The 16,178-nt window shown below is 34.6% G+C and overlaps 3 protein-coding genes and 1 non-coding gene across 4 annotated transcripts; 3 read left to right on the top strand and 1 right to left on the bottom strand.

Annotated features, from left to right (window-relative positions):
• Positions 1 to 3,275: 3,275 nt before the first annotated feature.
• LOC140982490 (uncharacterized) lies at positions 3,276 to 6,190 on the bottom strand. The gene is made up of 6 exons (XM_073449024.1): positions 6,005 to 6,190; positions 5,402 to 5,580; positions 4,819 to 5,051; positions 4,544 to 4,714; positions 4,159 to 4,438; positions 3,276 to 3,816 (listed from the first exon to the last, which is right to left on the bottom strand). The coding sequence occupies exons 2-6, from the start codon at positions 5,565 to 5,567 to the stop codon at positions 3,602 to 3,604; spliced, it is 1,065 nt and encodes a 354-aa protein (XP_073305125.1). The 5' UTR covers positions 5,568 to 5,580; positions 6,005 to 6,190; the 3' UTR covers positions 3,276 to 3,601.
• A 1,164-nt stretch (positions 6,191 to 7,354) lies between these two features.
• On the top strand, positions 7,355 to 7,426 carry TRNAD-GUC (transfer RNA aspartic acid (anticodon GUC)). The gene has a single exon. It is a non-coding gene; the product is annotated as a tRNA-Asp (tRNA).
• A 66-nt stretch (positions 7,427 to 7,492) lies between these two features.
• LOC140983222 (NEDD8-conjugating enzyme Ubc12-like) lies at positions 7,493 to 11,082 on the top strand. Its single transcript, XM_073450175.1, has 6 exons — positions 7,493 to 7,649; positions 9,134 to 9,247; positions 10,085 to 10,193; positions 10,346 to 10,424; positions 10,502 to 10,618; positions 10,709 to 11,082. The coding sequence occupies exons 2-6, from the start codon at positions 9,139 to 9,141 to the stop codon at positions 10,844 to 10,846; spliced, it is 552 nt and encodes a 183-aa protein (XP_073306276.1). The 5' UTR covers positions 7,493 to 7,649; positions 9,134 to 9,138; the 3' UTR covers positions 10,847 to 11,082.
• Positions 11,083 to 13,010: 1,928 nt separating this feature from the next.
• Positions 13,011 to 15,173, top strand: LOC140983253 (protein BRASSINAZOLE-RESISTANT 1-like). Its single transcript, XM_073450211.1, has 2 exons — positions 13,011 to 13,484; positions 14,081 to 15,173. The coding sequence occupies exons 1-2, from the start codon at positions 13,173 to 13,175 to the stop codon at positions 14,774 to 14,776; spliced, it is 1,008 nt and encodes a 335-aa protein (XP_073306312.1). The 5' UTR covers positions 13,011 to 13,172; the 3' UTR covers positions 14,777 to 15,173.
• Positions 15,174 to 16,178: the final 1,005 nt, after the last annotated feature.

The following is a 16,178-nucleotide window of genomic DNA, read 5'->3' as shown; positions in this document are numbered from 1 at the left end:
ACAAGATTTCCAGTATTTTCAAAAATTGCCAAGGATATTTTTGCAATCCCTTCATCTACTGTTGCTAGTGAGAACGCTTTTAGCCTTGGGAGGAGGGTCGTGGATCCATTTAGGGCATCATTGCATCCCAAAATAGTGGAAGCACTTGTGTGCACTAGTGATTGGCTTAGAGGTGAAGAAATTAACTTATACAACGAACCGACAGAAGAAGAATTAAATTTTTATAAAGATTGTGAAGAAGTGGTCACAAGTAAGTAAATATTTAATTTTTTAGTACTTTTTATGAATACTTAAATTATGTTTACTTAAATTTTTTAGTACTTTTTATGAAGCACTTGTGTGCACTAGTGGATGTATGTTTATGTTCAATTATTGATCACCTATTTGTAATTGTGAAAATGATCACATGATTTTATTATCTATTTTATTTAGTCATTGATGTTCATGGAGAAGAATGTGGCTCAGTAAGTTGGAGCGAAGTAAGTTCATGCTTGGTATATATTTATAGTTTTGTGTAATGGTAAGTAGGTGCTTGATATATTTCTTTTTTAAAAAAAGTTGGTGCTTGATATATATTTATATTTTATATTTTTAGATTATGTTTATATAATATATGTTGTTTGTAGGTACCCTCATGCACACAACAAAGTAATGCATCCCTCAAGTGTAAGCTCCAAAGGTCTCGTGGTGGAAGAATAATAGATTAATGGTAAGAATCTAATATTTTTTTTTGTTTGGATACATTTTTATATTTAGATTGGCATGATATGTTATGAAGTCATCTTGACTTTAAAAACCTTATGCTAAAGACTCAAAGTGCGTATGTTGTTTGCTCATATGTTATTTAATTGAATTCTGATTTTGTCATTTTCTTTCATCAACTTTTAGATGATTGATTGTTCGGAACACACTCTTGCTGAGACCTGTGGGACTAAAAGTTTCATCCTCGTGAAAGTTTGGATGAATGATTTTGTTACTATACTTCGCAGGACGTCCTAGACGTACGGAGGAATCAAAATTAGGCGGATGATGTCCTTTTGCAATTGTTTCTTTCTTGCTTTAGTATTTGAATGTCGGTTTGGACAAATGTTTGATGTTTCTCAACCTGTGATTGCTTTCTCAGAATGGAAATAGTAGTTTGATAGATGGTAGATAATTTTCAGATTGAACATTCATGTTACATTTTAATTTGAACATACAATTTCAGCACTTGGTTGCAAAAATGTTCTGGTTTTTGTTGCACGTTTTCATGAGTGAATCCATTGGAACCATAACATTTTTAAAGGGTTAATTTGATGAATCATTGCATTTGTAATTTAATTAACCAGAGAAAACATCAACACTGACTTGAGAAGATGCAAGTAATGAAAATTATAAAAACAGAGATATTTTATTTCAATAGCACTTTAGTACAGAAGATGATACTCAACAAAATGATACAAAAGTATATTGAATCTTCTAAAACACAAACTATCAGAATACACGCATGACAAAGCATCCTCCTAATCAGAAGTGTAATCCAAGAATTGGGAAATGAAGCCACATCTCTACTCAATCTCTTATGCTAGTTTCACATCATAAGGCATGTGGTTTCATAGTTTCAGGTTCCGAATTTTTTAAAAAATATTTATCGAGATTTTGTCTCCCTTCCCGACTCGATTCCGAACATTCGGGATCCCGAACATTCGGGTCCCGATATTTGTCGGGTACGGGATCAGGAATATTTTTTTATTCCCAATTCTTATCGGGACGGGGATCGGGGATCGGGTTAGGGGGTTACGGGACGGGTCCCTACCCGATCCCAGCCATATCTTCAACTGCATAGTCTCATACCTGAACAGTTTTGGAATCCCTCTCATTCCGATGTGAGATCGGTTCGTTTATGTTCTCTTCGACTAGAAACCTGCCATGAGTCGCTCATTGTCTGTAGAACCTCATGACACTGGCGATCATCCCCTCCTTCTTCGGCCTAGGGCCTCACATATTAAGTGAATATCATCTCAACGATATTCTCAACAATGAGCACAAAAGTGAACACGATTGATGAACAATACATGAAAGTTTTCGTTGTTATAATTACTTGTTTTATATATAATTGTTTTTTGTTATAAAGATTGCCATGTATTTATATTATTGTTATTGTTGTAACAAAACAATAGAGAAAAATTTATATGCAGTTTAGCCAATTTTATCAATCTTGTTGTATAAATTTCGGACTCGTCGATTAAGTTTACTATTAGGACTTTTAAGTTTCGTCTATCGGGATTTTTAATTTATCAATATTTTAACCGATTTTTTTAATAAGGTTTTCCATTAATTACCTAAATATAGTTCGGATAATGTTATTTATACTCCATTATAATTTGTTAATCACCCTCCAATTTATCATTTTAATAATTAATTGTCAATATTACTCTCCCTAAAAATGTTAGTTTCAAAATTCACAATTCACTCTTTTTCACATTAACTACTATAGTAATTGTATTCTAAAAATTAATCATAATTTTTGTGTTTATAATAATAATAATAACACCAATAATAATAACAACCTCGTTATTTAATTATATAACTTAAAATACACCTTAAATTTTGATACTAAACATAAATTTGATTTAATTTCAATAGTTGATTGAACCAATTTAAGTTCGCACATCAGTTTGTTTAATTTGATATAAATCACTTAGTCTTTAAACATATTTTTAAATTTATTTTAATTTTTCATTTTTTTAAAATTTAATATTTCAAATATATCAATGATTTAAAATAAATATATACGTTGTACATATTTTAAATTTTAAAATTTTCTATTTTGATTATTGGAATTAATTTTTTGTGTGAAATAAACAAATTTTTTTTTAATCATAATAAATAGTTGATTTTACAAAGTTGTTAAAATTTTGAATGTATTTTATTTTGTTGGCAAAAAGTGACATGTATATTTAAACTAAATTGAAAATTAACTACACAAAAGACATTATATTTGATTACATCATAGGCAAATCGACTAGTCAAAATGGGCTATACGCTCGTCGGCTATAGGATCGTCGAACTGGCCCGTCCCACCACGTTAACTAGACAAGTTGGGTTGGTCATTTTCTGCCCTGTCCGCTAAGTTATAAGTCAAGGGTCCACCCATCTCGTCAAATAAGTGGATTGGGTTAATAATTTCCAACTCACCCAAATAGTGGGTGTCACGAGTTGCAGGCCGTTTTGCTATCTTGTTTTGACAGTCTTGGCAACAAATACATAACAACTTGAAGCCTTGCCCTGGAGCGTAGAATGACAAGCGTTCAAGTATGTTTCAGCTAAATCACACTGTATGTAACAATTTGATACTTCGAATAATACAAAATGTAAACGGATGTTGCACTTGCAGTTTTCCAGAGTTCGCTTCTTTTTAATGCAGGATCAATATCCTAATCTCTTCGACATGAATAAATAAACTGAAATCAAAGTGGTAAAAACATCTTGCTCCCTAATTCCCATTAACATCGATCGTCATCCCTCATCTCATTTGCTCGTTCTTTCGACACCTATCCGAAGATGCTAAGGAGACCCGTATTTCCAACTTCTTTCGCTGTATGATTGGTTGACGGTCGACTTAAAAGTAAGCGAAACAGAAGTACTGCTTAAGCCTAAATTTCTTTCTGCCCGCATCATTCTCATTCTTTTCCTCGTTTAAGATTGCATCGCAGAAATTTGAATTGCCTTCATTTTTCGTTTCCGATCCATCCCCTTTTGTAGACAGCTCTAGCATGTGTTCATCTCTTAATGGTTCATTTTTGGAAGTACTTGCAGCGCCAGTGAATATAGGTCCTAGGTAGATATTCAAGTGAAAGAAGTAAGCTTTATGAGTAACTAGGCTACTACTTTATATGCCAAAACTTTGTGATTCTTGCATATCTCGTTGGGTGAAGTATCTCAAGTTTGCCAAAATCTATACAACAGTGCAATTGAGGCCTTTACATGAATTCCGGAGAGGGAGGAGCGAGATGGGCCAACTAAACAGATTTCAGGGGGTGAGACCTTATCATACATAAAATTTTTGGTTTTTTTTTTTAAAATCTTACAAGGTGATAACACCCCTCACTCTCGTGCTGGAGTTTGTCATGAGTGTATGTGGACTTCAAAGTAGCAACGTCGGAGATACTGACATACCTGATGAGGGAGGAACCATAATTACATCATTTGATTTAACTGACGTGGTGATACTGTATCTAGAACTCAAATACTTTCCCTGTGTATCAGCAACATCCCCTTCCTCAAGTTCATGTAATAAGGCCATCCAATCAAAATATTCATCTGATAACTTGCTAGGACAGCTCGAGTTCTGTGAACTCGAAGAATGTGATTCAGGGTCTTCTAAATCATCCACTTCCAAGTAGTCTCCACTCATGAAACATTTGAAGTCTGCAATTTCTCGTGGAGAAGAGTTTTTCTACAAAATACAAAATAAAACAAAGAGCAAAGAGGAAAGGGGTACATTAAGAAAGGAATCCAGTTTATATCAAATATAACCCACAGCAAATGTAAATCTGCCCACCTTAGATTCACTTTTAGAATCTTGCTTAGAGGTAATATTAGTTTTTGGAATAACTGATGCCTTTAAACTAATATCCTCTGATTCAATTATGTTTTTGCTGCCTTTGGTGTGTGCCCCGTTTATGTGACTACTCCCGTTGCAGAGGAAGACTCTACATAGTGATGTTAGCTCCTGCAAAATGACCAACCAAACTAACAGTGATTTGCGGGTTGGCTTATATATAACTAAGCGACATCATAAAAATATGCATCCTTTTTTTTTAATGCGGTAGCTACCTTTGGGTTATTTTTTTCACCCAATAATTTCTTCTGAGTAAAGCTATACTCTTGCATAACCCAATCTGTTGTTTGAGCAGCATCATGGGCTTTGCCTTCATAATATTCTAAAGTAGAGCGCCATCCATTTATCACAGAGTTCGAGTATATCTTACAAGCTTGTCCTTTGGGTTTCCAGAATCCGAAATCTGATTCTTTTTTCTCATTCGAGTGTACTAAGTACCAAATCCCTTCTGCAAATACCCCACACAGTTTGAAGTGACTGAGTTTAACTTTAGAGCAGTAAGTATGTACAGTCCACGGATCTCTACGAGGCAATATCATTACTTAACATTGAGATCACTACAAAAACAAATCAACTCAAAGACCTCGATCCATATGATTGTATACGACATACTTTGCTCAATCCTAAATGTGTATATATGATAGAGACACCGAATCAATCACACACACAAAAAAAACCTTTTGTCATATATATAACTGAGTATCGAATTACGCGGAATTGAGCCAGTAGTATCCACTGATCATATCATTAGGGTCATCCAGATCTAAAGTCCATAAGTAAATGAAAATCGAAGTTAACCTGGTAAATTCGAGGGCGGGTACAGGTAAGGGCTTGAACCTGCCAGCACGTTCTCTGGGAGAGGGGCTCCGTGTGTGTATTCATCCAGGAACAAAAATATTTGCTCATCACTCCAGTAGAAACCAATTTCAGCAGGAGAAGAGGATGGCTGCGCTGGAGGACACATGGGAATCCAAATGCTACAGAGGCATGATGCATAGTCTAGTTTAATAAGAATAAGCGATAAACCGAAAAATCGACTCTTGATCTAGTTGATCAAGTCTAACAACTAAAGGGAATGGATTCCGGATCATATAAGAATCAAGAAAAGTACACGAATTCGAGTTGATCAAACTGAAAGTATCATCGGCCTTAAAGTATCCACAATTTGAAAAATAATTTTTTTTCCGCTGAAACTGTAGTAAATAGACGTAGAATTCATTCAAGAATATTATGTGCCACAAAAGCCAGAACAATATTTCAACCCCGTCATCTAAAACACAAAACGATCAATCAAACATCAAATCAACACCGTGAAAATAGAGCATCAATTTCCAAATTTGGTAACGACCCAACAATCAATAGCCAAAGAACAATCAAAACCAAGATGAAGAAAATGGGAACCTTTTCCGAATACCCGAAGTGAAGTCCTCTCTGCTTCACTTCGTGAGTTGGACCAAGTCAACTCTATTCAAACTTAGGTTGATAAAGAAAGAATCTAGGATAAACAAGTCTATTTATAGAGGGGCTGCTTCGGGGTTTTGATAAGCTCACAGGCTGCCATCAGTGGCGAGTCAATGAATAAAGTTCCTTCTCCCATTTGTTCTCGTACGTGGCACTTCACTAGTGGCTGCATTACGCAATTACGAAGATAAAGGTAAAGATTCCATCTCCCCCTGATAAAGGAGCCCACATCTGAGTCAGAGCCAACCTTTCTTCGAAGAAGTCGCAAACTCGATGGTTTTGCTGACGCATGCACTCCCCTCCCACCCGCCCACCCGCCTGCTGACGCCATTCTCTCAGTATTGATGGGGGCATTTCAATCGGTTTTTTTTGGGTTCAAAAATAAAAATTATGTACCTTTTTATAATTTTAAAATTTTAAGCTTATAAAAACAACCATTCACGATACCCTATCGATATTCACAATAAAAAGTAATACTCTTAGCATAAAAAATATTTTTTTTTCATGGATGTCCCAAATAAGAATTCGATCTACGAAATTGATATGTGAGATCGTCTCACAAAAATTTTTGTGTTTACGATATGCGTAGGGCCTAGACAATGTCATTGGTAGGAAAGCGGTTATAATTGTTTAGAAAGTTCAAGAATTCTTTTATTATTTTTGTTGGTATTTACCCATTAATCGGATTAAAGTTTTAATTTACCCATTGGAAGAACATACAATATATAATTTTCAGTTAATATCTAGTTTAAGCATATTTATTAAACAAATTTATCTTTTATTTCAATTAAATAGTTTTATTATATTCGCAGTTATTTGGTTAAATCCTAATCTTTTACTTAATTATCAACATATATATATAAGAGTCAAAAGTATAATCTAAATCCAAACTGGTCAAATGTTTGATACTTGGGATAATAATGGGAGTCCCATCACCATGCATCCGGAGACATTTGACGTTCCCACTATTTTCACGACTTTATATTTTATTATCAATACATTAATATTTCAACAANTATCCAATATTGTAAGAATTTTTTAAATTCATTGTGAGTTATATAGATATAGTGTAAATAATTAGTGAAATGAATTTGAATTTTTTAAAATAAATTATCTAGGCAATAAAAATAAATTTAAATCCATAAAAATCATTTTATGTAAAGACAACTTAAAGTTTTTACTGGTTATTCAAAATAAAATTGACTCTTATCGTTGGTTTCAATAACCAATAGTGAATAAAAATTATAGATTATTAACTATTAAAATATATTCTATCTTGAAACACATCAAGTCGTTGTAGTATAGTGGTGAGTATTCCCGCCTGTCACGCGGGTGACCCGGGTTCGATCCCCGGCAACGGCGTTTAATTTTTTTTGCAAACTTTCACAGAACACGTAATGTCGCAGACACGCTTTTAGATAAAAGAATAGTAAACTGGTGAATAACATGATCACGTCACGTTTTGGCAGCTCTATGTAAACACTCGGTTTAGCCATGTAAGGCTCCATTTCGTGAGTTCTCTCTTGAAATCTCAAATCCCCAAGCTGAACGAAGCTTTAATTTTTTCGAATTTTTACCTCGACAGGTATAGTTTCCATCACCCATCTTATTTTTTGTTAAGATTACTTTATACGCGTTGTCTGTGCTTAGTTTTAGCTCCATATGGTTCCTCAGGAGATGGTTATGTTGTTAGCTCTGATTGCGTTAAATCGAGTTATTTAGAGGTTGAATTTTTCAGATTACAGTATATAATTTTTGTTGGCTACCAACATAAGCTCTCGGTAAAGATGTTTCTAGTTAGGTATTAGTGCCACGAGTCCCTTGTGGGAAATATATTTATATTTCATTGATCTTTTGGTGTCCAGTTACCATCAATAGATGTAAGATACACCTTGGATGTTAGTTTTAGGTATGTCTTTCCTTGTCTGCAACTTAAGAGTATTGTTAAAGCATAGAACTATGGTTAGACCAAGCGAGTTCTCAGGAAAAAAGTAGTTTTACAATTATGGTGTCATCTTTCGGAAGTCTAGTCGCAAAAGCTATTTTGATGTTTAACAGAATATTTAATTGATATTCCGTTGATCGAAATTTTCTGCTAGCTTTACTTGAGATCATGAATCCATGATTCATTAAAGTAATGGGTAATTTGAATTTCAGCATCATGCAGTTTAGAAGTATTACCTATAAAGCAAGGAGATTTTAGAATTTCAAAATCAATGGCTGGCTTTTGGTCATTCGAATTAAGTTTAGATTTTATTCTCGCTTCAGAATAACTGCCTGTTATTCATTTAAATATTTAATAAAGAGTATTTCTCATCCTTCGAAAATGCTTGGGGCTTTTAGTTTCCATTGTAATTCAACAGTCTTACAGAACCAATATTACTTCTCCCATATCTGGATGACCTAGTGTGGCTGAAACATGAACTTGACTTAGGCCATTAAAATCCTCGTTCTATAGTTATGATCTCTTCACTTTTCTGTAAATAAACTGATTGTTTGTTGTAGGTGTTGCTTTTGTTATTTGATCACTTCTCTATTTCTACTTGACCGCTCTATGTTTCTCATTTCTTTTGTCCACCCTTTTTTATCTTCAATTTTATCATGGTGGATAGTAATGACGATTATCAGTTAATATTTTAACACACAACTAGCCAGTTTGGGTATATTTAATTATTGTCCCGGAAGGAAAAGTTTTTTAAAGCGAAATGATTGATATTACCTCTATGCTCATTAATCCTGTCAATGGAAGCAATAAAGCCAAGATCATCTTACTTGGTCTTTTAGTCTATGGTATATCCTATTAAATTGCCTTCTGGTAAATCTAGAGTTTATTTTACTCTCATGTTTGGTGTCCTGTTTTTAAGTTACTCTGCTGTAACCTTCATTCTTTATTTTTTGTATCTCGAAGATGTGAAATTCGGACCTTGTGGATTGAATTTCAGTGGTTGACAGCTAGTTCTTGCCCACAGTTGTTCATTTTTCTTTGTTATACGTATCTTTTACATCTTTAATTTCATATTCATTTTCTTTACATTATTTTTTTATTGCATATGTATATTATACATTTAGGGACCATGATCAAGTTGTTCAAAGTAAAGGAAAAGCAAAGAGAACTTGCTGAAAATGCCAGTGGGGGGCCTCCCATGAAAAAGCAAAGTGCTGGTGAATTACGGCTTAACAAAGGTTTCTTTTATCCTTCAGCAATGAATGAGGAATGAATATGATTATCTGTTTTGTTTCTTCAAATGAATGTATACCTATGACTTCTCATATCTTTTTGGTTTCTAGGATTCTTTCACGAGTATTATTGTTTGGTTTTTAATAGTTTGACCAAAATAATGTGAGAAGGTAGAAAACTCCACACAAATGAATAGTTTAACCTGTTTACTGATATTCCAGGTACATTAAACTGTGAATTTTTTGAAAGTTTCAAATATAACACCTGAAGTTGCATGTGAAAGAGCAAGTACTTAGTGAGGAGAGAAGTTATGGGTTATCGGCAACTTCATGGTGGATCTATTCTATTTTAACATTTAAGTGTTGGTCAAAATTCACATAAGGTTCTTTGATGCTTATTCATTCGGTTTTTGTTTCCATTAATGGCATGTAATACTTCAAATAAATTAATATTTAAAGAGAATTCAGCTTATCAGCAGCTATTATTTCTTCCCATGCCATTTTTCTCATCATGAAAATTTTATCTCCTAACATGCTCTATTTCACAGCTCATTTGAGCTTGCTGTTTACGCTGCTTGTTGATTTGTCAGTGGAGAACTAACTCTAAATGGCCATTTCTAATTAAACTATTTGGAGGGATTTTTCATGGAAATTTTTGCTCTTCCCCATTCACGCCCACACCCATAAAGGTTCACCTTCCCATAGAGGATATTTCAAAGTCGTCGTTCCTTGATGCACACATCATGTGCTAAACAATTTATTTCGAATTTTTCTGCATTTCCTCTGAGACTTCCTTTGTCATTATCCTCCGACTTTAACTTTGTTCTTCTCTATTTGATATAGATATTAGCGAACTAAATCTGCCGAAGACATGTAGCATATCATTTCCCAATGGCAAGGATGACCTGATGAACTTTGAAGTCACCATTCGCCCTGATGAAGGATATTATCAGTTAGTACTCATTCTATGTTTTCTATTTAATCGGGGATCCTTGACTATGGCAATTCAAACTCATTTATAGGCCCCTTGGAGGGTGCTATCCTACTAATTTATGCCTTATTAATTTGTTCTACAACCATTGATATTAGTGCGATGTGTTTCAGGGGTGGGGTGTTTATTTTTTCTTTCCAAATTTCTCCCATATATCCTCATGAAGCGCCAAAGGTCAAGTGCAAAACAAAGGTAAAGAAAGGTTTATTTTATCTATTACATCATGTATCTAAATAAAGCTTTGTCGCTGATTAATTGTGTTTATGCAGGTTTACCATCCTAATATCGACTTAGAAGGAAATGTATGTCTAAACATTCTTCGAGAAGACTGGAAACCTGTGCTGAATATAAACACGATCATCTATGGGCTGTATCACCTTTTCACGGTAGTCTCGTCCTTCTTGTTGCTCAAATTTTTTGTTTTTTTAAGGCTTAATTTTTATTTGTTTTTTAACCAAAAGCCCATGTATTTGCAGGAACCCAATTACGAGGATCCTCTAAATCATGACGCTGCTGCGGTTTTGAGAGACAACCCAAAATTATTCGCGTCTAATGTTAGAAGGGCAATGATCGGTGGTTACGTTGGACAGACTTTGTTCCCTCGCTGCATATAGCACTTGAAGATCATATCAGATACCAAGTTATTTGCAAAATTGGTAAGATCTAAGAAATCTGTACTTGTGGCTGCATGTGTATGTTCAGTCTTTCCGCCACAAAAACTTGAACCTGTTTAAAGATTCGCTGGTATCCATGTAACTGAATGCTGAAAGGTGTTTTTATGCTTCTGGAACTTCATATGGATGATTCGTTGTGCAAAAACTCTTACGATTAAACCTTTTTCCGAATTGAAGTCGATTTGCCTCCATGCATCTTAATTCTTAGGTTCATAGTTTGTGTTTTGTACGGTAGTAAGTAGGTATATATGCTGTCCCAATACATGGTTCATCATCAGCTCAACATCATCAAACGTGATACTATCTTGAGACAACTCTTTCATTTTCTTCGATCGGAAATTATTTACGATCTCTCAAAATCTCTCCTTTATGCTATGTCCCCGTGGACGGATTAAGGAATCCCATATGAAAATTGTCGCCTCCTTTCGGATCCGTCTCTAGATAAATGCCCTAGGATCGATTTTTTTGTGAGAGGGGTTATCGTCAGACGTCAGCTCGTGAAGGAGATTTATGTATTAAGAGTTTGTTGCTCAAAATTACTGAGAACTTCGAACTTTGGGCTATGCTCATGCTACATTAATATTTAGTAGCATTTGGGCATGCTACGGTTGGAAGGCATGTGGGGATATGATTGCGAAAGATTTGACAATGAGGCCAAGAAGTGATAGTTGATATGCATGCATGTTAGTGTTTTCAATTATTGGTTGTAAATCTCAAGTGCTCTTCCAATAGGAACACCAAGATTGAAATGCAAATTGCCCTCTTGCTTTGGCTGGCCCTTCCATTGTTTCTTTTGTCTTTTTGTTCGAACGCCACTAGTAGTGTACTGTGTTTTTTTTTCTTTCCCAAATCTACATTTATTATTTGGAATTTTTTTCCCACAAATTTGATGAAGAATGCCAGTCAAATCTTCGTTAAAAATTTAAAACACTTCTATAGTTTTAGAATAGGTCTCTTGTTTATACGTGAGGCGAGTCAATTTTACCGATATTTACAATAAAAAATAATACTCTTAGCATAAAAAGTAATATTTTTTCATGGATGACCCAAATAAGAGATCTGTCTCACAAAATACGACTCGTGAGATCGTCTCACACAAGTTTTTGTCATAGTTTTAATAGCATAAGACGTTTTATTAGACTACATAAATAATACTTGTTTTATTTTAGAAAAATCAAGACGGTTAATTAACTTGATCTAAGGTATTTATGCATTGGAAAATCATAATTCCACTACTGAATTATGTGGATAGTATGATCGAAAGATCGAATTTTGAAACTCCATTTCAAATTTCAATCGTAACTACTCCTACAGAGGTATGAATGATTAGAACTACCACAAGACAGCGCAGCCATAATCAATCAAAGAGTAAATTTAACCATGAATTATTTATTAGCATATAAACTTATTTTATGGCGTTGAATATAGAAGTGTGGGGATAGAGATGACAAATACGAACGGATGTGGGACCACATGGATGACGTGGAATGATTCCATTGGTTTGTTGACCAGTTCAATAATCGAGGAGACAACCCTTCTGGTCCGACACTGTACTAAACCTCTTTTGCAACAGCATGATGATAATTGAGTAAGATTTATCGCGAGAATATTTATAATAAAAACAATAAATAAAATCAAATAACCTGAATAGTACGTTATAAATTTATATTCATAAGAAATATTTATTCGATCTATATTATTATAAAAATAATAATATTTATCATGAATCGGATCGAATTAAACATATGTTTCACAAATTAGTTTGTGCTTATTTTTTTCTTCGCGTACTAAATCACAAGTGCACTAAAACTAAATAATATTATTTAAACTCTTTTGTTGTTAAATATATACATATATATATATATATATAACAATTTTTTTTATTAAATAAAATTTAATTATAAATATAAGAAAATAATCTTGAGGGGATGGCCCCACCGGGTGAAACTGAATTGCAGATATATTATTTTTCGCCAAAAGTTTCAGTAGACTGCATTTATTTACAGTTTAAACTTGCTCTAATTATTATTATTATTATTATTATTATTATTATTATTATTTGTATATTTATTAATTTATTTTAATATAATAGAAACCCTTTAACACAGAAACACACAGATTCTTCCACACTCGGGGAAGAAGCGTACTCCTCGTGAGTACTCTACGGTCTAGCCTACTACAATCCTCCAATTATTATATAAGCACGCAGGTTTATATATAATCACAGAGAGAAAAGGCTTCATTTTGGAAAGGAGAATCCCTGAAAATGATGTGGGAAGCCGGAGGATCGACGGCTTCGTCGTCGGCAGCTGGGGGAGCCGGTGGAAGTGGCGGAGGCTGCGGGGATGGCGGCGGTGGAGGTGATGGAGCGGGGAGGAGGAAGCCATCTTGGAGAGAAAGAGAGAATAACAGGAGAAGAGAGAGGCGGAGGAGAGCAATTGCGGCCAAGATTTATTCGGGGTTAAGGGCGCAGGGGAATTATAATCTGCCTAAGCACTGTGACAACAATGAAGTGCTGAAAGCTCTTTGTGCTGAAGCTGGTTGGATCGTTGAGCCCGATGGCACAACTTATCGCAAGGTAACGTAACTTATTTTCTTTTTTGGAGTCTGGGGCGCTGATTTTATTTGTGGGATCTCTCCTATTGAAGGTGATTTTTAAGTTTTGGCAATGGGCTATTCTTGGATTTGTGTAGATCTGTGAGTTCAAGATATGTTCCCGTTTCCTATGTTTGGATCATGGCTGGTGTTTTCTTTATTGTTGTTTCTAGCTATTTTCCTACTTTTTCTTCCTATTAATCTGAAAGGGATAGGCATTTTTAGAAGTGGATCAACTTGTTCAGTATCTGTAATCCACTGTTTTTAGAATTTACATGAGAAAAAATAAAAGTTCTATCCTGATCTGATATTCTCATTTTTGTTGCATTTCCCTCTGTTTCTGTTTTTTTTTTTAAATTCAGCCGAAAAAATTAATCTTGTCACTTCGTGAGATTTTGATAGCTAATTATACTTTCAATAATATTTTTGGAGAAAAACTTCATTAAACTATGATCAGATTTTTTTCTACTGCCTCATTTGCATCAAGTGTACTCTCCCTTGTATGGTCTTTTTTCTCTGTGAAGTTCGTTGAATTGTAGATTGCTGGAGAATCTGAGTTTATGCGTCAATTATGTACAGGGATGCAAGCCATGTCCAATGGAAGTAGGAGGGACCTCAACTAATATTACCCCGTGTTCTTCAAGAAATCCAAGCCCTCCGTCTTCATATTTTGCTAGTCCGATTCCTTCGTATCAGCCGAGCCCATCTTCCTCCTCATTCCCCAGCCCGTCTCGCCATGATGCCAATGCTCCTCCTCACCCATTCGCATACCTCCTTAATTCGCTCCCTACTGCTCTTCCATCTCTCCGAATATCAAACAGTGCTCCCGTCACCCCACCTCTTTCCTCCCCCACAAGAATCCAAAAGCAAACTCTCACTTTGGAAACTCTTGCTAAAGAATCCATGTCTGCATTTAATATCCCTTTCTTTGCTGCATCCGCCCCAGCCAGTCCAACTCGTGCTCATCGTTTTACACCAGCTACTATACCCGAGTGCGACGAGTTGTCAGACACCTCGACTATAGATTCCTTGAAATGGATGAACTTTCAAGCATATGCTAATGCAGTCAATGTTGTTCCAACTTCGCCAACTTTTAACCTTGTGAAGCCTGCTGCTCGACAAGTTCCTTCCAAGGATGCCACATCAGACAAGGGAAAGGGCATAGATTTTGGGTTGGTGAATATGGCGGTGAAGCCATGGGAAGGGGAGATGATTCACGAGGTTGGAATTGATGATCTTGAGCTCACACTAGGTAGTGGGAATATGCGAAATTAAATCATCGGCTAAAAACTCTCAAATTCGGCATTGTGTCAATATTCCTGTGTAACTATGAGCATGCAAAAGCAGAGTAGCATTTCTGCAGAAGTAAACATCCATTGTGAAAGATGACGAGTTGGAAATAAGAAAAGTTAGTCATTACAAAGGGATTGGAGCTTGAATGAGTTTCTGTTTCTAGATTGGATTGTTTTTTCAGTTGTCTTCTGTTCACCTCTTCTATTCTATTTTCCAATTTTTAGTAATTATTTTTCCCATATTAATTGATTTGGGGCCTATTTACAAACATTATTGTGATCAAGAACTATGTTATTTGTTGTAGACTGGTGGATTGATCCACAGGTGCTCGGTTTGATGTATTTTTTATAATTAATCAATGGTATGTGGCTGGAATTAATGATTGTGCTACTTTTTAAACTTCCCTATATCAATTTGTTTTAAAATGTAAGTGCTGGTTTCGAAATATCACACTGACACTCTATTTTCTTTATAATTTTTGAGTTGGATCCTGCATATAATATCATTAATACCTAGGCAAATGAGAACCATTTTATATGTGTGGTTACTATCGAACTTTATTTGGGAAACTTTTATGATTTAAATTTCACTTTTTTCATCTTTTACTCCATTATTATACATTCTCCAAGAAAATAGAGGTGAAGACAGAATATTCTCTGAATTGATGCTTCTTTCTTATCTGAATAAATAGACCTTTATAAGTTTTAACCCTTTTTTTCATGCCCTCTCTCTTTGATTTTTTCCTCATTCTGTCTCCTTTTAATATTTACTTTAATTTAATTTCATTTATTTTGCTTCATTTGTTTATTCATCTATTAAAGTTACTGTGGCCAACATTTTTTGACAATTTGCGCATAGGCTTTGCTGTCTGGTCTGGATGTAGGGTTAGGGGCATATCCTTATTATCATCTTTAAATATTTGGTTTGATTTTTTTTTATATACTAGAATTTTGAATGGATTTTGTCACACGGTAGTGCTTGACGCATGATTGTTCTTTTTCACTCTATTTGAAATATATTTGCCTTGGGTTCTGTCTAAACTTGAATCAGTGGTAATATATATATATATATATATGAGTGGGTCTCATGTGAGATCGTGGTCAACTCTACCCATATTACAATAAAAAGTAATACTATTAGCATAAAAAATAATATTTTTTTATGGATGACACAAATAAGAGATCCGTCTCACAAATACGACCCGTGAGACCGTCTCACACAAGTTTTTCCGTTTGTATCATGAAAATTTAATGTTTTCTTGCGTAATATTTCACCATGAGATATATGTCATATTTCACAAAATTTAAGAATAAAGTTTAAAAAATTGAATGATGTTATTATTATGTAAAAATAATTTTGTAAAAATTTCAAATGCTCAATAGAT

The sequence above is a fragment of the Primulina huaijiensis genome, chromosome 8, assembly GCF_012295235.1.
Source record: "Primulina huaijiensis isolate GDHJ02 chromosome 8, ASM1229523v2, whole genome shotgun sequence".
NCBI lineage: Eukaryota > Viridiplantae > Streptophyta > Magnoliopsida > Lamiales > Gesneriaceae > Primulina > Primulina huaijiensis.
The sequence above is the reverse complement of the archived record's forward strand: the minus strand, read 5'-3'. Positions and strand labels throughout refer to the sequence as shown.